Source organism: Gadus macrocephalus, chromosome 13 (assembly GCF_031168955.1).
Source record: "Gadus macrocephalus chromosome 13, ASM3116895v1".
In the NCBI taxonomy this organism is placed as follows: Eukaryota; Metazoa; Chordata; class Actinopteri; order Gadiformes; family Gadidae; genus Gadus; species Gadus macrocephalus.
Window position 1 is genome coordinate 19,467,368 of NC_082394.1, and position 22,458 is coordinate 19,489,825.

Genomic DNA, 22,458 nt, shown 5'->3' on the forward strand with positions numbered 1-22,458 from the left:
TCACATTTTAGCTTAGACGCTCAAATCACTGATGAGTGACTTAACACTTATTTTCAGATTTCTTGAATTCATTCCATCGTTCTGTTGTTTTGGGGATTGCAGATATCTCTAAACCTTCTTTCCAGTCCGGGTCCTCTGTGGACTCTGCTGGGGCGATCACTGCTCCGTTGTCACCGGGCGCACGCACATCAGCTGCCTTATACAAATGAATACTCTTATCCAATGGCTTCTGGTCCAGCGAGATTAAGGAGGATATAAGCCTTTGTCCTAGCAGGCTTGTCGAAGTGTGGTGTGGCGATCAAATTGTTGTAATCCGCCTATCCTCTGAAACATTTCAGTCAAAAACAACGGGGTCGGGCCTGCAAAATACATCCGCCTTCCTCTGCTAGCGTTAGCAAGCTAGATAGCAGAGTTTGTCGATAATAAAATAACTCGCAGGCAAGGATAGAGAGCAGGTTGACAGAGCAGACACAGAGCAGGTCCTCATCAGTGCCGGACACAACACATATAAGTCATAAGTTTGTCATGTTTCTACAATAACCCAGAACGGTTATCCGATTGTTTATTAAGGGTTCATTAATGTACCCTAATTGTAAAGGGTAACCTAATAAAAACATACAACAATAGTGGTTATGGCACTTTTGAAATTCAGACTCTCAAATGAGTCTCACGTCATAGATCATCATCATATTGTTAAGCCCATAGTATGCTGCTGTTTAACTTCAACCAAGACACTATCGCTGTATCACTGTTGATAACCACTTTGTTCAGTGCTTCACTCTACTTGAGGAACTATACACACAATACTTCAATACAGCACGTACACATGCATTTCATACAGATATTCTATCTATACTTTATAAGGGGAAGATTAAATGCTGTAGCTTTCACTTTGGGTTAAGTATTTTTTAAGGCCACAATCATTATAAGTGGTCTAACCACAATAGGATTTGAATGACTTTACTCTTAACTATTTTCAGCCATTTCATGTTTCCTTGTAATAATGTGAATCACATTAAGGATCATTCTGCCTATCCAGTTTCCAGTGCTGCTTGACAGATAGTTACGTCCACCAAAGACCGCTTGTGTTGAGAGCTTGCAATAGGCCAAAATTAGGTAATCTTTTAAAAAATGTACTTCAATTTTTGTATTCATTCTTTAAAGGGGACATATTATCAAAACTTTTCCTGGGATTTGGGGTGTTGTTTTGGGTCTCTGGTGCTCCTAAACGCATACAAACTTTAAAATAAGTCTGTACATGATTTTTTGAGTGAGATATGCATTTCTGAAAGTACCCTGCCTACAGACACGAACGAGCGAGTCAGTTTCGGCGCCCCCTCCTACGTAGGAAGGGGGCACATTTGAATATTACCTCCCACTTCCCCACCCCCTCCAATCAGAGCATAGATACGATTTTTGTGACCAGTGGACGAGCACTGGGCAGAGATGTTCGCGCATTTCAGAAGCAGGTCGATTCCGTACAAAACTAGATGTCGTATTTGTAAGTTTGCCATGTGACAGGCAGGGGGTCCGGCGGAGCTGCCGGACTGCCGCCGAAGCTCCGGCGGGGGGGAGCTCGGCGGCAGTCCGGCAGCTCAGCTCCAGGAGAACAATCCCTTTCTCCTCCATGTCGGGGTTCAATCTGGACTTCAGAGAGTCAAAGCCCCACCAATGTCAAGTCACGACTGAAATGTCCCCAGCAATATTCTGGTTGAAACAAAAAAGCGCCTAATGCGTTGCAAAAAGGGTCAAATTTCCAAAACAACAATCGTAGGCTATACAATAGTATTGCGTAGACTTCAATAGAATGAACACATTCTTCCCCAGCTAGAACTACTCATGTTGATATCGCTGCGTTGTCTCTGGCGACAATGCAGCAACACCTCTACCCAAGCCCTCCCCCTACCCCCCACCGCGGAGCGTCTAATCGCATCTTCATTAAAATGAAACCGCCAATGTGTGTAGGGTCCGGGAGGGTAAATTGAGGTGCTAGCTCAAGCCGGCAATTTACCTCTGGCAGCGTGAACGCGCAGACCATGCCGCGAAAAAGGCGCGCATATTTGGCAGTGTAAAAACGTATTTTGAGACAGATCTGATTTATACTTGAATAGGTGGATGGAATCTTTGTCTTTGCTTCCCAAGCAAATGTGTACAATTGAAATGTTGCTATAGTAAATGGTTTACTGCATATGCATCAGCAGATAATGCATCAAACAAAGTTAAAGTCAGTCATGCATCATACGTTATTTCATTTAATGTGTCTGTGTGTGTGTGTGTGTGGGGGGGGGGGGGTGGTGTCTGGGTAGTGTCCCCACCAAAGCTCAGATCAAACCTACGCCCTTGAGTCAAAGCCAAAGTTCCATTTATTCCTCTCAACCATGGCCGGGATAACCCGGACGTCAGACACAGTCTTTATGATTCATAATATCATCCGAGGCGCACAAAGCTTTTGGCCGTGATATTCGATATTATATTATATCGATACCTTTATATTACATTATTATTATAATATAAAATAATATTGTGTAGTTATAGAGCTCCAGGAGTTAGCAAACGGCAACAATCACTTATCCTCCATGCTGTGCTTCACTCTGACAGCTCATTGGTCAATGGGCAGCAGCTTATTTGCATTAAAGCTACAGACACCAGAAACAGCACATTCTGAAGGGACTGAAACAGAGGGGATTTTTTTTTCTCCTAAAAGCTATTTCCAGCAAACAGCTTCAAAAACATGTTTTCTGGAACTCATATACTATGTTTACTTGTTGGGAAAACACCATAATATGTCTCATTTAATGTTGTCCTTTCCTTTCTGAATAGCATAGTAATATTTGCTTCGTGAAAAAAGCCCAAAACACAAATCTTTTGTTCACAAGGAACAATGGAAATGATTTCTTATCAAAAGATGCCAGGGGAATATTATGTAAGCCATGTTTTGAGCAAGTAGATATTTTCAAAGCTCAACTAATGGTATGTGGTTAGCCTTCATGGGGTGGTACGGAGGCAGGAAGATCGGTTGTATATTTAGGGTGTTCATCGCCTAACCAAAAGGAAGAGGGTTTGATCCCCAATGTCCTCAAGTCTGGAAGCCTAACTCCTATCTGCTCTCTACTCAACATATAAACCTCTGTTACATTACTTAACAGTAAATTGTAATAGTAAATGGACATTAGAACATTTAAAGGGGACTTATTCTACCACCAGGTGTGAGTGTGATTAGCCTTACAAGCCGTTTCGAAAATCGGCCTAATATGACATCACTAGTGGGTGTGTCCACCTAGATCTGTGCTGGATAGATGAGCAATGTTTACTTCTTTCCACTGGGTAGGCTGGTAGATAGATCTATCCAGCACAGATCTAGGTGGACACACCCACTAGTGATGTCATATTAGGCAGATTTTCGAAACGGCTTGTAAGGCTAATCACACTCACACCTGGTGGTATAATAAGTCCCCTTTAATGTACAAATGTAACTTTATACTGGGCTTTGGTGTTTCTAAATCTTCTTTGGATGTAAACAGTACATCAAACCTCAAATCAGCTTGTAAAAGCTTGGAATTGTCTTTGCTTTGCACACAAAACAGACTCCCAGTTAATTTGAAAAAGTCGCAGTACAGTGCATAGTGTAGTATAGTGCGATCTGTACTTCATGTACAAATACCAAACCATGGTTGTCGGTCTGGTTGTGAGATATTATCTGTTCCACTACAATCGTACAATCCTCATACTTGTACTTGTACTTCTACTTATATAAGTGTCATAATAATACTTATATACAGAGTATACTAACCCAAGAATAATTGGTAATGGATGGATGAAAGCATTCTATCCTGACTATTCGTGATATAGTTTAGGTTAGGAATACTATTTTAATAACAATAGTTGTAAACTGGATTATTAGCATTTATTCAAATGGATGTTTTTCTGTATTTCGCTGTGAATGCCAGAAGCAAACCTGACCTAGAATTAATACAACCTTCTGGATCCCAGACTGTGTAATTTACTGTTGAAATTTAAACAAAATTCTGAGAGAGGAAAGTTCCTTTAAATAATGCTATGTTTAAATATAACTCTACATAGTATTATGAGGATTAGTCATTTAGAATTTAGTTCTTGGATGGCATGGACCTATTCTTCTATGAACTGTAGCGTCCAGCCTTCAGGTTTTGTGAAGAGTGTGACCCTGATGGCCTGAAGGAAGAGCCATTCCTGGTGAGAGCAGAAGACTGATTCAGCCTGACCCGTTAGCAGTGACTCAGCGCTGCTTACGCGCTCCACATTTAGTTGTGCTCTCAGCTCGGCTCTTCCTTTAAGGGTTTGCTACGGATGCCTTTGAGGACAATGGGCACAGTATGGCGCCATCTCATTTGTTGTCATGAGGAATGAACAAAAAATTGCTTCATGTAAATGCCACGCTAAATGCCAAATGCCGTCTGGCCAGAAGTTCACAATGCCGTTTAGTGTCTGGCACAGTTCTGTAAGGTGAGGAGAAGCCACACGCAGGGCACTGCTGCAGGAAATACAAAGAACCGGGAGGACAAAGTATACCAACACAGGTAGTGGGATGTTAGAACATCGACTTCAATAGTAATTATGGAGACCTGACTAAGAAGGCCTCCAGACAGTGCATGTTGTAGGACCTGGCTCCGGCCGGTAGAAGGGGTTTGATAGTGCAATGTGTGATGAGTGTGTTTATTATCTCTTTCTGGCAGTGAGACTGCAGGAGCATAGAGCAATGGGCCCAATACAAGTAACATATACAGTATATGTTAGTATATTGTATATGCAATATAGAGATTGCCTATATACTGTGTGTATACTGTATTAAAAAAAAGTGTTCTAGAGTGAGAGTGATAATGTTGGAGAGTGAGAGAGTGGGAGAGTGAGAGAGAGTGGGAGAGTGAGAGAGAGTGGGAGATTGAGAGAGTGAGAGAGTGATAGTGTGGGAGAGTGAGAGAGAGTGAGAGAGTGATAGTGTGGGAGTAGAGGCAACAAATTCAAAATTCACTGGCACCTTAAGAAGTGACACTTCATGTAAGATAAACGTACGATTCCTTGTTTTACTCTCAATGTGTCTAGTGAATAATTCATGTATGTGTTTATCTATATAAATGTCAAACAAAATGGTTCATGGCGTTTTGCATATTTCTGATCATGGCATGACACGTTGTATGTGTAGTAGTAGTAGTGATAGTAAAGTAGAAGTAGTAGTAGTAGGACACAATCAATGAAAAAGCTCAGCTGGTAGTTACAGCTGATGAGATGTTGATGTTAAAATAATCATTCCATATGTTTCCTGTTGATTGTATGGATTAGGAGAAAAGTGCAACAGAATAGGAGAGACTTCCCCGACCACTCATTGGTCTGTGTTCAGTCTCAAGCCTCATCCTTCTCTCCTCTTCCTCCAGAACCCCCCAAGCCGACCCCGGGCCCAAAGCCGGGGTCCAGAGTGGCCCCGGGACGGGGGACCGCTTGGCCTCCCAGCAGAGCCACCAGCCCGCCGGCCCCCAGGGAGGGGAGCCGGGCAGTGGCCACGCCTCCAGGATGAGCCTGCAGGTGGAGGCTGGCGGCCGGGGCGGGCGGTCCCCGTCGGCGTCTCCGGACCGCAGCGCCCCCTCCTCCCCCTACTCAGTGCCTCAGATAGCACCCATGCCTAGCAGCAAGCTCTGTCCCGTCTGCAACACCGCCGACCTCATGGGCTCCACGGACGGCCAGCCAAACCACAACACCTGCACGCAGTGTCGCTCCATGGTGTGCAACCAGTGTGGCTTCAACCCCAACCCCCACCTCACACAGGTAGGCCTCAGCTCCTCCCCTCTCCGCCCTCTCCCTCTCCCCCTCCCCCCCTCTCCCCACCTCACACAGGTAGGCCTCAGCTCCTCCTCCCCTCTCCCCCCTCTCCCCCCCCCTCTCTCTCCTCACCTCACACAGGTAGGCCTCAGCACCTCCTCCCCTCTCCCCCCTCTCCCCCTCCCCCTCTCTCTCCCCACCTCACACAGGTAGGCCTCCCCTACCTTGTAGCAATGACAGTTGTAATAATGTCAAATCCTAAGTAAATGTAAATCTACCCTAAACTAGGCTCATTCAAAAATTTAATATGTCCCTTTAAAAAAAGAGAAATCGGTTTCATATGCAACAATGTCTCCCGATGATGACAAAGCATTTCCTTATGAATGACTTAACAACGACTAAAAGCCTGTTCCAACCTCTAACCTCCCTGTTCTCAAGCCCTTCCTGAGCGGAGGCAGTCATTGTGGTGTGGCCTCACCATGCACAAGCCCTACATCAGGGGAGGAGATGAAGGGAGGTTTGGGGTCGGGCCAGCCTGGTTCTGTCAGATGTCGTGTTGTTGTGTGACATTGTGATCTTTATTGTAACTCTAGGGGACACTTCATGAAAGGCAGCTGTTCTCTGTGAGAATGTGACCTCCAGGTTAATGCGATACAAGTGATGCGTGTAGCAGGAATACCGTCCTGTGCCATTGGCTCTCCATTATGTCAAAGAGGGGGTTTTAAACCGTATAAGGGCTATGGATGGTGAGGGCTGTGCGTGTGTGTGTGTTTATGTGTGTGTGTGTGTGTGTGTGTGTGCGTGCTGCATCTTGATCTGCTCTACTTGACTGAACCAGGCCCTTTTATGATCATCTACCCACAAACATTTTGGGATGAAATGAGAAATCTGCTCCTGATTGGCCTTCATTGTATAAAAGATTCATGCATAGTGAAATATGAAGGGTGGTGAGTAAACCTTTTGGTTGTGGTGTTGTAACAAGGACCTCCTGACTCTGTAATATCTGATTGGGTGATAGGTCAGGGGTCTCTTGTAAATCTGCCGCAAAGTGTAAAAGAAAATGGATAATAAATATGTCTCTCATGTCCGTCCATGTAATTTATAGGAACATATAGCTGCTGCTGTTAGCAAGTTCCACAGAGTGCCTGTTCCCATCCCCTCTAGCTTGGATCACATTATGCTTCATGGTCCTGAAGATGATGGCTCGCTGGAGACTCCCACCAGGGCTACTGAGAAGACATGATGCCATTTGCAGCACAACTACGATATGCCTCTATTTATAGGCAATGAGTGCCACCATAGACTAAATAATGTATGGAGGGACCAACCGTGAGTCACTAAGTGCCAGTTGATTCTGAATATACCGTATACATCTGTGTGTGTTTGTGTGTGTAGGTGGGTGCGTGTCTGTCTTTGTGTGTGTGTGTGGGGGGGGGGTTCTTTGTGTGAGTGTACATGAGTGTCTGATGTATGGCAAGCCAAAAGGGTAACAACAACGCCTTATTGTAGATGTTTATAGTTTCAATTTGATGTTTAGGCTTCCATAAAGCCGTGTTGGAGTTGAGTCAAAAGATGGTAGAATAGCATGTTTTTGTCAACTGAAACAGCACATTTGATGCCGACATAACCTGAGTAGTCGGTAGTTGCCAACTTTCCTCTCCAAATCGATGGTAACCAAAGTCCGACCCACCAGTCACCCTTCAGCACGGTGCCTTCCTTCACCAAACTTTATAGGCTATATCTACCGTTTGATCCATGCTCAATTCAGTAATAAACTGTAAGCTAGACATTATTTTCACTAAGATCACATCGTTTTTCTCCCTTCAGTTCTCAGAAGTACCATATAGATCCATGTTTCAGCCATCGAGCCTTCGAGTTCAGTGTGAATTTAATATTGCACTTCTATTATTCTTAAAGTTCAGTGTGGCTGCTTTAACAATAGGCATTATTAATTTACCAAATTTAGGCAACATTAATTTACCTCATAAAATCAATACCAATGAGTGTTAAAGAAGGCTTTGTTCACATGAATACGGTCTCGGTCTGCTACTATACGACTGCCTGAACATAAACCTGTCCAATCGGTGACGTCTGATAAATCGATGGTTTCCATATGGGTCTCATGATAACGCGCAGGTATTCAGCCTATATGGTTAATGTAACGGCATGTTCCTGTAGCCATATGTAGCCAATTATGAACAGTATCCTGCAGTTTTATGATATATTAATGCTATATATATATCAATGTTTTCATTATGACACCATACAGATCCATGGTTGCTCTCACCATTTTTGCAAGAATGCTTTCTACCACACATTTTGTCGCTGGACTCGCCCATCGATTCTAAATCGTATTACTTCTTACTCGTGATATTAACAAAACGACGTAGCACTGTCAGAGTAGGCTTACAGTATAAATGTTATGCATAGGGCATACATTATAGAGAAAACAAACTATGCTGCGTATTTATATATATATAATGTATAGCTAAATATATATATACAGTATATATATATACCGTTTATATATAGATTATAGTGTATAGATATATATATAGGCTATATTGGATTTCTGCTGTCACTTCTGTATCAACCTCTTTGAAATCAACAAATGTCTGGGGAGGCGGCCCATAATGCATTTGGGTTATCAACTCAATATGATTCTCAGGCATCCAAACGAACGGTCTGAGGGTTCACACACAGTACCCTAACCCTAACACTAACCCTCTGGAGTCTCGAGGGGTTAAGGTTAGGGTAAGGGGTGACCCTTACCCTAACCTAAGGGGTGACCCTTACCCTAACCCTAACCCTATGGAGCCAAACGTTTCAAACGTTGCCTTACCTGTTTGCGTTGAGCTGAAGCGATAACTTTGTTACATATTGAAGCATTTAATATACCGTAACCTAGAATATGGAAGTCTTTTAATTACCTAACAATGACGAGCATAATAAGTAGCATTCCATTGTTCCTATGCTTCCAACATGGCATTAGTCTCTGCGATGTGCTGTCGCGATGTACATGCCCCATAAGAAAACGCTGAAGCACAAAAAGCATTGTACCATGGTTCAGAAGTCAGCCTTTTATGCCAGTTTATAGTTGAGGAAAAATGGAGGTCAAGATGTTTTTAAACCACTAAAATGGGTGCATTTTATGCACTGTTATGAAAGCTTAAACATCACATTGTAGGCATCGATCGAGACATGTCTACAGTGAGGCATGGCTGTGACCCTTTTGGCCTTCAATATGTTCATGCTGGTGTGTGTGTTTGCCTGCTAGTGTGTGTGTGTGTGTGTGTGTGTGTGTGTGTGTGTGTGTGTGTGTGTGTGTGTGTGTGTGTGTGTGTGTGTGTGTGTGTGTGTGTGTGTGTGTGTGTGTGTGTGTGTGTGTGTGTGTGTGTGTGTGTGTGTGTGTGTGTGTGTGTGTGTGTGCATCTGTCTGTGTGTGTGTGTGTTTGTGTGTGCCTGTGAGTGACAATAGTGGAAGTGGATGTTATGGGTATTTAACGTCGGAGCCTTGAGCTTGTCACATACTGGCAGGAAGCGCGAGAGCGTCAGAGAGTCAGAGAGACATAGACAGTTGACGGTCCCCAGAGACCATCCACCCAGACCTGGTATGGACTCTGCTCACGCCCTCCGTTCTCCTCCGGCCGTCAGAAGCTGATGGACATAATGAAGATGGGTGCAGTAAAGAGGAAACAGCCACGGAGGATATAGTGAAAGTAGGTTATTCTGGTTGGGAAACGACCTGCGGTAGCTTGTGAGCGAGTGCTTTTGGTGCGGAGGGAGGCTACCACTAATGTGGACCTCATTGGCAATTGTCCATATGCCGTTAATAATAAAACATATTGATAAATTCCAAGCCCAGATTTTTTCTCTGTTCAAGTGGTAATGCATTTTGAGCCAAGGGAAGATGGCTTGTTAACTTTATCCCAGTTTAAACATTGTGTAATCCCCTTGTGAGCAGGCAATCACATATAGATTCTGACAGTGTTCATTGAAGCAGAAGTTAAACTTCAGAGAGTAGAAGGGACTCACTGTATTTCACATGGAAATCCAAAACATGGAACAGGGCTTCTGCTCTTTGAGCCTGGTGTAGTTCCCCTCACCTCAATGTCCACAGCATTGGTTCACTCATTCCTGCTGCTCAATAGCTCAAGTCAAGTAATCAGTCTGTAAAAGATCCACACATTATCGGTGCTCATAACACCCCGTTCACTGATCCCACAAACAAGCGTCCAGGTTGTAATCTGTTTAAGCCATGCAAACAGAGAGTAGCACGTCTTGTTGTTGGATCCTGTTGACATTTGGAGGGGGGGATAGCCCTGCTGCCACACCCGCTGCGAATGCTACGCTTGTTGTTCTTTACTTTAACTGTAGACAACCAATATTGATGACACTTACCTCCATCTTAAAATGTGAAGCTGGTACACATCACTCCTTATCCCTGATAGCATACTTGCATTAGAGCAGCAGTTTAGAATACGAATCATGATTTTATATATTTTTCTTAATTACATCATAGTAATCATATTATTTTTCGACTTTAACTGGCATGCCCTTCAGATAAACATTAATTGAAAATGGTTAGGGACTAGTCCCCTTTGAGGTGCTTTTTAACCTACATTTAAGCGTCAGTATTACGTTCAAGGACACTGAAGACTAGTGAGAGTTTTCCCTGTTATATCATCGTTTGGATATAAAGTGAGGCTGAGAAATAAAGAAATATATATAAATTGGCAAGGCGAGAATTGTCTCCCTCCAACGCAGTGTCTGCTTTATTTGTTGATATATTTATGAGTTTCTCTGTTCTCTCTCTTTAATAATTGATCTCTTCTCTCTCGGTAATAATTGCCTAGTTCACAGTTGGAAGTCAAAGTTGAAAAAAAGAGAGTGGGAGAGTCAGACGTCGAACATTTAAATGACAGTGGGGCTGAATGAAGAGGGAGACAATTCACTCAGACTGAAATGTCCTCATCAGTCTAGAATAGCATCATTATACTGATGATAACCTAAGCTGCTCTAATACACATTCAGGCGCTCATTGTAAGCGATACATAATTAAATTTGCATACAGCTCACAACGGACAGCGTAATTACTCCGGAGTTACGGTGTAATCCTTTGTAATAATGTACCAGTACAGTATCTCCCAATGCTCAGTTGAATGCACTGGGGGAAAAGATTGGAAGATATGGATCAACATGGTCACAATTCTGGATATTACAAATAACATATATATAATTTATAAATATACATATATATATATAACTGTAAATATGTTTTACCTACTCGGCACCTATTTTATAAGTACATGATATGTATGTACATTTCTATGACATGATAGACTCAAATATGATCATAAAACTGAGCACAAATCAGGAAAGATTTTTATAAAAATGACAGTACTACCAAAAAACTGGCAAACTTAATTGTTCCTTTATCATTGTGCGGTTCTTAAAATAGGTATGTGCTACATCCAGGCCTTAAAGGTCAGGGGTCAGTGTATCGTCATGGATACCGTCGGCAACTGAAAACTGTCTCAGCTGTCGTGCTCGTCTGCAGCCGCATGGCTCCGCACCCCTTTGGTGGAAAGAATCCACACACCATAGATATCAGTCACACCCTAACTTCAGTGTGACCACATGTTGATAATTTCTAAGTTGTTTAAATGTTCAAAGTATTCTCCCTAACCCTGGCCATTGTGTTCGACCAGCATGCAGCACCTTGAGATGCAAGCTTACCATTTCCAGCCTCAACCAACTCCCAGGAAATGAATACAAATATAGCAGGATAAAATGTATTATTCAACCCACATTCACGGTTACTGTATTCCTCTGACAGCACACTGTGCGGTACATTTAGTTAGTTTGTTCATGTATTGAGGCATTGGAACAAACTGTTCTCATATCATTCTCTGTAGTAACAGAGTCAGTTAGATATATTTGCAGTGGTAGTTCCCCCCTTGTTACATTAGTTACAGGGTAGTAACATGGTAGTTACAGGATAGTTACAGGGTACTAACAGGGTACTAACAGGGTAGTAACAGGGTACTAACAAGGTAGTAACAGGGTAGTAACAGGGTAGTTACAGGATAGTTACAGGGTACTAACAGGGTACTAACAGGGTAGTAACAGGGTAATAACAGGGTACTAACAAGGTAGTAACAGGGTAGTAACAGGGTAGTAACAGGGTAGTTACAGGATAGTTACAGGGTAGTTACAGGATAGTTACAGGGTAGTTAAAGGGTTGTGTCCATCTGGATTCGGGGGCTGACCAGGTTGTTGGCCACTGGTGTTTTAGGAGCTGTTTAAGGACCTGGCTCATATGTTGAATAGTTCCTCCCTAGTGTGGGAGATGATCAAAATATCGTCAAGATACACAAACACAAATCAATTTAGCTTCTCACAAAGCATGTCTTTGACCAGAGCTCGGAAAATTACTGGAGCATTTGCAAAGCAAAAGCTCATTACCAGATATTCCCAGCAGCCTTTAGGGCTGTTAAAGGCTGTTTTACACTCATCATCCTCATGGATACCAACCAGGCTATTGGCGTTTCTGAGATCTATCTCAGTGAAGCCAAGTGGATATTGATTCTTAAAAGTGATGTCATTCAGAGAGGAATAGTCTCTACAAGGCCGGAGGGTCCCATGCATGTTCCCATCAAAGAAGAACGGTGCTCCGGCAGAGAAGGAGATGGGTGGATGAAGCTCCTCACTGAAGCCTCGTTCATTTCTCCATGTCTGCAGTTTCAGGAAGGGACAGGTAGTAGAGACGACCCCGGGGGGGGGGGGGGGGGGACTGGGTAGGAGGTTAATGGTATGGGCCCTGGGGTGGCAGAGTGATGGCTCTTCTCTTACTGGGGATGGAGGAGATGGGCTCGGACTGGCAGGTGAATAGGCTCCCGGCGGGAGTTGCTGAACCGTTGAGGTAAATGCTGCTACCTGATCCCCCGCTGATGAGCCGTCACGGCAAGCGGGCCGTTGCTGCCCCGTTTGTAACTGCTGGATGGAGCTGGATAAGGCAGTGACTTGTTGCTCAAATCTCTGGGAGGCCGGATGATCAGCTACCTGTTCTTGGGTAGCTGGACTTAATGCAGCCATTCTTATGCTGGGAGAGTTTTTTTGGGATCCCACCAAGAATGCTATGCTATCATTCTTCGAATGCAGAAAGGAACTGTTCTTTCTCTTCTGGGTATTCTGGCAGATTCTCCTGTTACGTTTGGAATTGTTGATGTGCCAGGACCCACACATAGAGAGAAAGTATTTTATTACCAATCGGCAACAGGCCAAAGTAATAAACACCCGAAGCTTCAAGGTTCATAACCTAACTTAAAGTGAAACATAACTCAGAATCTCATAAATACAATGAGTCAAAGTCGAACGGACAAACATCCTCCATTGAGAAATGATCACGGAGTTGGGAAGCAGAGCAGTAGCACGTCCATTTGTAGTAAGAAGAATCAGCAACTGGTGCGAGGCAGGGGGTTATTTATAGCGATTACATAACGGGTCTTGGAGTTCTCAGATGAGGCTCGTATAGATGAGCGTCCATACTACGAGGCGTGGAGCTCATCGACCCAGGGAAAGGGAGTGGGAGTGGGCCAGAGGGGGACTTTTAGCGATGATCAGCAGCGTGATCATGTTTTCCTGGGCGTGGCCTCAGGTGAGGCCTCGGACGCCACGGTGGCGTTCCCTTTGTTGACATCCTGGCGAAGGGAGGAGGATGAAGTAAAACCAAAGGCTGTTCGCTTGATTGCAAATTGCAAAAAAAACGTACGATAAATTCATGTACAATTTGTTTGTATGTGTACAATTTGGATATGGCCTGTGATGCATTGCATGTGTGTGTTCATGTGTGTGTGCGTGTGTGTTTGTGTATGTGTGTATGTGTGTTCTGTGTGTTTGAATAAATGTGTGATTGTGTTTTCTCTAAAGGCTGTAATCTAAAGCAGTTTGTTACAATACCATGAAATAAACTCCTCATATGCGAACAGCAGGCACACTAGGTATAACAAAACAGTTATTTTTTCAGTATTTTTTAAATAGTAAATAATCTTCCTGTGTCTTGCAGTCGGAGGAGCCCAATAAAGCCGCATACGAGGGGTGTGACAGTCACCGAGGTGGCATGTGGCTGGGTCACCTGCCAGAACATGTGAAAATCCCAGAAACCCTGTTAATATGGGATAAGCATTATTTTTCACACTGCATCAAGGAGGCTCTGATGAGAAGTTTGCCCTCCCTGTTAGTATGATTCATATGCACTGAGGGGAAAATAATTCCTGTTATAATTTTTATTTTTATTGAATTGAAAAGTTACAAAAATGAAATGAATGATCATTTACAAAATAATATAATAAGCAAACAATCAGAGATGATGTTTTGCATGAATTCATTAATGTGGTCTAAGTATTTCTTTAAATACTTACCCTAATGATTATATTTTATTAGATCCATATAATATCATATCATCGATCATATAACATAGTATAAAAGTATAATTTGATGTCATACATCATATTACTCGGGTTCGAATGAAATTTGAAAGATTCCTCTTCTCTCTACAGGATGCTTATGAACAAGCACTGGCTTGTTTTCCATTCTTTGTCACAGCCCCCAGGAATGAGAGCTATGGCCTGATCACCTTCAATCGTTGATCGGTGTTAGAACTGAGTCCCTCGTTCTCCTCCATGTTTACCAAACTGAATCTAGCAGCCTGTCTAAATGTACAGGGTTCTTCAGCGGGGACGCACTGAGAATGTGGATGTCTGGGCTTCTTTGACTGTCCGTCTCAATTGAGATAGTGCAAGAGCAGTAATGTCGAGAAATAGAGAGAGAAGAGGGAAAGAAAGACATGGTGAGAGAAGTATAGGAAAACTGGATGAACTGTGCTTTCTAAGCCTCCTCAGGTCCTCATTGACAAACTGCGGTAGTCAGCACCCTTATAGACTGCATGGTGTTTAGCAGTCTGCTGTGGTGTTTTTTATTCATTCACTCGGTTGTTCTGTGTCTCTGTGTTTTTTCTCAGCTGTATGTTTATTTAATTGAGGAGGCTGACAGAAACACTCCCTGTAACATTTGAAATGGTTAATATGCTAGTGCAAAGGCGTAGAGTGAGACAGGTGAAAGTATTTTAAGGGTCTTTATTACCAAACTGGCAACATGCCAAAGTAATAAGCACTAGAAGCTTCAAGGTTCATAACCCAACATATAAAATAATGATAACTAATGATATCATAAATACAAAGAGACAAAAGCCTAACCGAAAACCTTCTCTATTTGCGAAATTATCAGTTCTGAAGCACGGCAGTAGCAGGTCCATTTGTAGTAAGAAGAATCAGCAACTGGTGAGAAGCAGAGGGGTTATTTATATGGCACGGAAGTGCTAACAGCGATTTAATAATTAATCTTAGAGTTCTCACATGATCAGGGCGTGGTAATGTGCTGATTGACGGAGGGAACAAACAGAGAAGGTCTCTTTGAGCCCCGGCAGTGTCATCATGCTTCCTGGCACTGGGAAATGCCAAGGGAACAGTGGGTGGCCGACATTGAGCCCCCCCCCCCCCCAGCCCCTCGTCTACGAGGGGGTCCTGACGCTCCTGGAACCCGGACTGGACGGAGACGCTTTAAGTCCCCCTGGATCCAGGATCTCCCTGACTGGTACCTGGGAGCTCTTCTCCCAGGTACCAGTAAGGGCCCATAACCCTTTCGGAGGTGAGGATCCGGTGGACTGTGTAGATCGGTTGCCATCCAGCAGTTGTGGTGGCGATGGAACCTGGACGGTGGAAGACAGCGGGCTGGTAGATACAGGTCTCAGCTGAGGTGCATGCCCCACTGGATGAATACACATTGAGGATGGTATACTTAGCTTGAATGATTGATGGATTTGCTGAGGCAGCTCAAAAAGACCCAGAGTCAATGGAGTCAGGCAAGTCAGGCAAGTCGCAACAAAACCATGAGTGTCCACAAGACCAGCTGCCAGAATCGCCTCCTGAGGAATATGAGCCCACCTAGCTTGTCGTGAGGTAAGCCGCTTTATGCTCTGAATGTAGTTTGTTCTTCCAGTCTGTCCAGACCACAAATGGATGTTTGGCCCCCTCCAACCCATGCGGCCATTCCTCTAAAGGTTATATTTAGGGCTCTCAGCCTGTGTTTTCTCACCAGTCTGCGGTTTGGCCCTGAATTGCCCCAGCAGTGTGATTTGCTTGTGTCTGGGAGGCCTGGGACCGTTTTCACCTTTCTTGTTATATTTCTCGCATATTTTCTCTCACCCTTAAAGGCAGATGACCTATTTAAGCATAAATGGAACATTATAGACTATATATGTCAAGCTGTTTGACAAACAAACAAACACGCACGCACACACACACACACACACACACACACACACACACACACACACACACACACACAAACACACACAAACACACACACACACACACACACGCACAAAGCTTACATATGCACAAAAACAAACAGACACATACACACACACATACTCACAATATCATGTTGTTTATGCTGTGGGTCCGCTCAGAATGGAATTCAATCTGCAGTCGAGTGGAGAGAGGAGAGCATGGTTGAGGAGGCTAAAAAGGAAAGAAGCACATCTACAGATGTCATCAATACATCTCCAGATGACATTTGATGACAACCCTAAACATCAACAGATAAGGCGTGATATATCAATATATCTTGTTGAGGAAGAGGAGGAAGGCTGAAAAGGGGGAAATAAAGACAGAAAATAAACTAAAATGGTGGGTGTGAGAGAGAGGGAGAAAGCGAGAGCACGAGAGAGAGAGAACCCTCATTTGCCAAAATTGAGTGATACAATTAACAAAAAACAATGTTGGGCCTCTTCATAACTAATTTATATCTTTCTGTAATTCAATAATGTGATAGTATATATGTATTATTTGTTTTTACAAACCTTAATTTTTGGTGCCCCCCCCAGGTACTCGGTGCCCTACGCACTCTGCGTACTGTGCGTATAGGGAGCGGCGGGCCTGTATGTGGCAAAAATATGAACAACTCCAAGCAAATTGGCATGCTCCTACTACCTGACCAATGTGACCCAACTTCCTTGAAGTACAGACTCCTAAGGGAGCACAGCCATTGAGTAGGATGCCTCAGAAACAGAGAGGGAGAGGGAGAGAGAGAAACAGAGAGAGGGAGAGGGAGGGGAAGCGGGGGGGGGGGGAGGGGGGGTGGTAGAGATGGGAGTGCAGATCAGATTTCATAGGCCACATGATTGTCTCATAACAAGGGCAGGGCCCAGAGCGATCAGATGAAGAGAGACAGGAGTACAGCGAAAACAGTGGAGATGGCTATGTAAGCAACTTCTGCCGACCAGCTGCTATTTTGGCTGTCAGATGACCAATGGCTTACAGACCTAAAGAAAATACTCAACATGAACTAATACCACATTTATTCTGTAAAAAGATATTCATGCTTTTACATATCCAGCATTTTTTACCTAAAGGGGTGATATCATGCCACCAGGTGTGAGTGTGATTCGCCATTACAAGCTGTTTGAAAATATGCCTTTCCCTGTGCACTAGTGACATCAGTAGTGGGCGTGAACACCTAGATGTGTGATGGAAAGATGAGCAACATTTTCCACAATCCACTGGGTAGGCTGGTGGACTGATCTATCCAGCACAAGGTGGACACGCCCAATAGTGATATCACTAGTAGTGGTACTCGTGATATTTATGTGGATGTATGTCCCGTCTCTCACCATCAGGGACCATGATGCAAATAAGTGCTTTCACTTTGTCATGTTTTTTTCTTTCCCTTGGAGTTGTCTGTATTCCAAATTAAAACAAAATCTGATCACTATCATCCTACTGTCTGACCACTAGCATCCTACAGTGCTGATCATTAGCATCCCAAAGTCTATGATCCCTTACATCCAAAAGTCTCTGATCCCTAGCATCCTACACTATCTTTCATGCAACATTATACAGTCTCTGATCCCAGCAACAGATGAGGGAGAAGTGATACAGCCTGCAAAGTCTAATGGAGACAACAGCCCATGGAGATAGGAGGTGATGTGTGATATGAAGGTCCCCCTGTCAGCCTCCATGCTCCCCTGATGGACAACGCAGGCCGAAGCCTGGTCCCTGCTGATCACTGGCCGGCTGAGAGACATCTGAGTGCCTACTGACTGTCTGCCAGTCTGACGAGAACATGACAGAATCTCACAGAATCACTGACGCATTGACTGATCTCAAAGATCAGAGCTGTATAATGTGTGTGCTATAAGATGTTTTGTGTGTGTGTGTGTGTGTGTGTGTGTGTGTGTGTGTGTGTGTGTGTGTGTGTGTGTGTGTGTGTGCGTGCGTGCGTGCGTGCGTGCGTGCGTGTGTGCGTGTGTGCGTGTGTGTGTGTGTGTGTGTGTGTGTGCATGTGTGTGTGTGTGTGTGTGTGTGTGTGTGTGTGCTTGTGTTTTTAAGCAAACACTGGCTGTGTGGAGCATTTCACGTGTGATTCCTCTGGGTACTCTGGTTTACTTCCATCGCCAAGTATATGTAGGTTAGACTAATCAGACATATGCAGATACCTAGTATGTGTGAATTGTGTGTGTGTGAATAAATTGCATAATTGTCTAACGTTATACAACATTGCAAATAAGACAATTTATTCGTCAATCAAATGCACTCGCTGTATATGCAAATAGGAGGGACATAAGCCTGTCTCCATCTCACCAACCTCTTGCCTTCTGGGTTAGTTAGTGCATGACTTACTCAACGCTGGCTTGACAGCATGCTTTTGTTTCAATTTAAGATCGCCACTGGGTCGCAGCCCAACTCAAATGAAAGGCATAACGCAGATTCAGCCCCCCCTTGAATCAATCCGCTGTTATCTCGGCCCGATACCAGGCGTTTAGCATCAGGCCACATGATGCATTCCATCCTGTATGTTAATGAATCCTCCTCAGCTCTCAACCACGCTGCCGTAAGAAGGCCACGGGAAAGAAAGGGGCTTCTGCAATCTCCAATCCGTATTTGCCTTGAATCTATGATCCTCAATCCCTGAGAAACCCCCCACATGCAATCTACAACAGCAGCTATTTATAGTCTTATCTAATGGCCTATAGACTCAGGCAGCCTTGGCAATGTGGCAGCTGTCACCGCACTGGGAGTCCAATTACTACATATGGCCGAGGACCACCACTGGGCCTTCATCTCCTTCCCACCTTCTTATGTGTTCGCAAAGGAGAGACACAGCCAACGACAAGGGACTAGGGAAATTAGGGAGGGAGGGAGGGAGGTAGAGGAGAGGGGGAGGGAGAGGAGAGGGGGAGGGAGGGAGGGAGGGAGGGAGGGAGGGAGGGAGGGAGGGAGGGAGGGAGGGAGAGGAGAGGAGAGAGGGAGGGAGGGAGGGAGAGGAGAGGGGGAGGGAGGGAGGGAAAGGAGGGAGGGGAAAGGAGGGAGGGGAAAGGAGAGAGGGAGGGAGGGAGGGAGGGAGGGAGGGACGGAGGGAGGAGAGCCAGGGGACGGCGAACCGCAGAGAGAGTGAAACGTGTTTATTAGGAGGAGCGTGTGGGAGCAAAGGGGGCGTGGCAGGACAGAGCAGTGACCACTGCATGAAGAATGCAGGCCTAATGTACATCTTGAACATTGTTTCTCCACACAAATAAATATCATCTTGCTGTATCTAGTATGTTTCTATATTTTGATGTTTCATACCATATAGTTATGTTTCTTCCTAATAACATCTTAATTGTTTGATGAAACTAGTTTGTTAAAGGTTATAGTCGGTACGGGCGCTCCTGGTAATCTTTGTGTTTACGTCTGTCACCTGCAGGTCCAGGAGTGGCTGTGTCTCAACTGTCAGATGCAGAGAGCATTGGGGATGGACATGACCACACCTCGATCCAAGAGTCAGCAGCAGATCCCTTCTCCTTCCCAGCCGGCCAAACCCCAGCTGACCTCGGACGCCCCTCCTCAGCCTGCGGCCCAGCCTGCGGCCCAGCCTGCGGCCCAGCCTGCACAGGCCCCGACCCAACCTCCCACCCCTACTCCTGCTCAGCCACCACCCTCCCCCCAAGCCCCTCAGACCGCGGGCCCCAACAGACAACCAGGTCCGGCTGCGCCCGGCCAACAGCAGCACACGAGGGTGAAACTGCCGCCAGGGGCAGTCCCTCTCCCCGGCATGGCCAAGGCCCCGTCCCAGCCGGACCTGGCCCGTCAGCCCCCAGCACACCTGGGCCACAACCCTCGGCAGGACCAGACCCGCAGTGCTGGGAGCTCCCCGTCCCGACAGCCCCCGCCTCCGGAGCAGACTTTTGGCAAGCTGTTTGGCTTCGGCGCCTCCCTGCTCAACCAGGCCAGCACGCTCATCACAGAGACCACCCAGCCCCCGCCACCACCGCCAAAAACAGCTCCCAAACCTGTCGGACCCCAAGGCCCGGCTCCTGAAGCTGGCAAACCCCCGGGGCCCCCACACGCTCAGCAGGGGCCCCATGCTCCCCCGCAACCACAACAACAACAACAACAACAACAACAACAACAACAACAACAACAACAACCACAGCAGCAGCAGCGGCAACCACCGCAACAGCCGCACCAGGACCCTCCCTCTAAACCCAAAGCATGTTGCCCTCTCTGTAAGACCAGCCTCAACGTTGGCAACACCGCACAACCGCCCAATTACAACGATTGCACCCAGTGCCATTCCCAGGTGTGCAACAAGTGTGGATTCAACCCCACCCCACACCTTGTCGAGGTAAGATCACGTCTGCAATGTGTCACATCTATTTCCACGGGGACATGTCACACACCCACCCAGGGAGGTGACATCCTGATGGTCTCCATTCTATGCAGGGCTCTCAGATCAGAGCTCTGCACCAGTGCTTGTTGAGTGAGTTTGATTCGATTTGTTGCTGAAATCCTGTGACAGAGGGCCATCTGTGTGCTGGGGAACCTTAATGGTGAATAGATGTGTTCAAAGGAGTTTGGTTGTGTCTGATTTGATTTGAACAGTAGTAGAGCAGAGTGCAGCTGTATTTCAGCACCATGGACAGCAGTGCCATTCAGTCATTTATGAATGGCTATGTTCGTTGTTGAGATTAAAGTTGGTTATTATGTCAGTTGCTTTACTTTTGATAGATATTAGGTTATTTACTTTTCGAGAGTAAAGTGACTCCATTTATATAGCATATAAAAAAATGAAGACGGACAAGATGCATGTAGACTATTATAGTGGTATTTGGTTGACTGACTCATGCCATAACAATCCCTCAGCCTTGGCAACTGTACATGATGATTTAAACTCTTGATATTTTGTTCTGTAGAAATATTGCAATGTGTGACTTCTGGATATCAGAGATCGGAAATTCTGTAACTCACCTCACTTGGCTAGTGTGTCTTGCAACATCCAGCAATTCTTTAAAGACTCTTTAAAGTAGGACTTTGTTTAGATATAAAAATCATGTGGTGTGAGCTTGGCATTGCTTTAGCTTTTGTGGTTACCTTTAGTAAATACAGGCTCTGATCTTGCTAGCTTGACTTGACGTGATGTTCACTGTATTTACATGAAAGCCTGTATGTGTAATACGTGTTTCCTGGCTCTCCTGGTGCTCCTTGTGGAGTCTCTGCATGGCTCTTTGGTTGCAGGGCTCTGCAGGCTGCTCATTGTGAGTACTAGTCCACTTTATGCGTCACACCTTGACCGTAGAAACTGAAAAAGTTGTATGGAGACAACGGAACTGAATTTGAAACATTTTGAACCTATGTACAGAAAGATAAAGAGACTGAAAGTGATAATGGAAGGCCTGGACTCTCAGACGCTCGCTCACTGTCATCAAAGTTACAAAGTCTGCTTCTTTTTCCTCGTTCTCTAAGCCAAACTTGACTGCAGTTATTTTTTTTCAGGAAATTATATATTTCTTGATATCAAAAATTATATTTTAATTAGATGTAATCAGGTGTAAATTTACCCTTTTAAATGTTGCTTTGTTGACTGCCATACAACATATTCAGTATCCATGGTCTAGGTGTTTCACTTGAGTTGGCCATGAGGTGGTGTGACACTCTATAGCCCCTTTTACACAGAGATCCTGCAATTTTCACCAGAGAGTAGAGCCGTCATTCTGCTGGCTTCGCTTATTGACAAAGAACCAAACAAAGCCAGCGTTATTCCCTGTGCACTTTTAGATAGCATGCCAGCGCTCACGAATCGGATGCGTGACATCTAATCCAATTATATGGTGGCGTATAACATACGCATTGAGCAGCAACAATGCTCTCCAAACAATAATGTATACAGAGGTGCTTTTGCTAGCGGTCCACAATTATACCGCTAATTAATTAACTCAAAGTTGCTGTGCATCATAAACAAGAAGTTGATGCGTCACACTACAACGATGGATTCATGCGAGCAATGTGTTTGTGTGATCAGAAATACGTTGGCGGAAAAATTGAGGCAGAAAGGTTTGCAGACCTTAGACACGTGGACTTTTCTAGTTCTACCTCAGAGTAGAAATCCCCCGGTTGCTGGTCGCACATATAACAAAACATCACACAGGCAAGACCTTTCAACAATGACATCAGATCTGTTAGTACCTCAGCCGCTTGGAGGAGGAACAACAATGCCCCCCATTGTGGGATTTTACGTTCTATACAGAAGAAGCAAAATAACACAGCAACATCCTTAGTTGTGTTCCCA

General features: G+C 44.7%; 1 protein-coding gene across 2 annotated transcripts in view; it reads left to right on the forward strand.

Moving 5' to 3' along the window:
* bsnb (bassoon (presynaptic cytomatrix protein) b) overlaps positions 1-22,458 on the forward strand; it is a 70,735-nt gene that overhangs the window by 4,389 nt on the left and 43,888 nt on the right. For both annotated transcript variants that reach the window (XM_060068945.1, XM_060068944.1), the window contains exons 2-3: positions 5,409-5,796; positions 19,597-20,517. In XM_060068945.1, the coding sequence (XP_059924928.1) occupies positions 5,409-5,796; positions 19,597-20,517 (1,309 nt within the window). The remainder of the gene's footprint in view (positions 1-5,408; positions 5,797-19,596; positions 20,518-22,458) is intronic.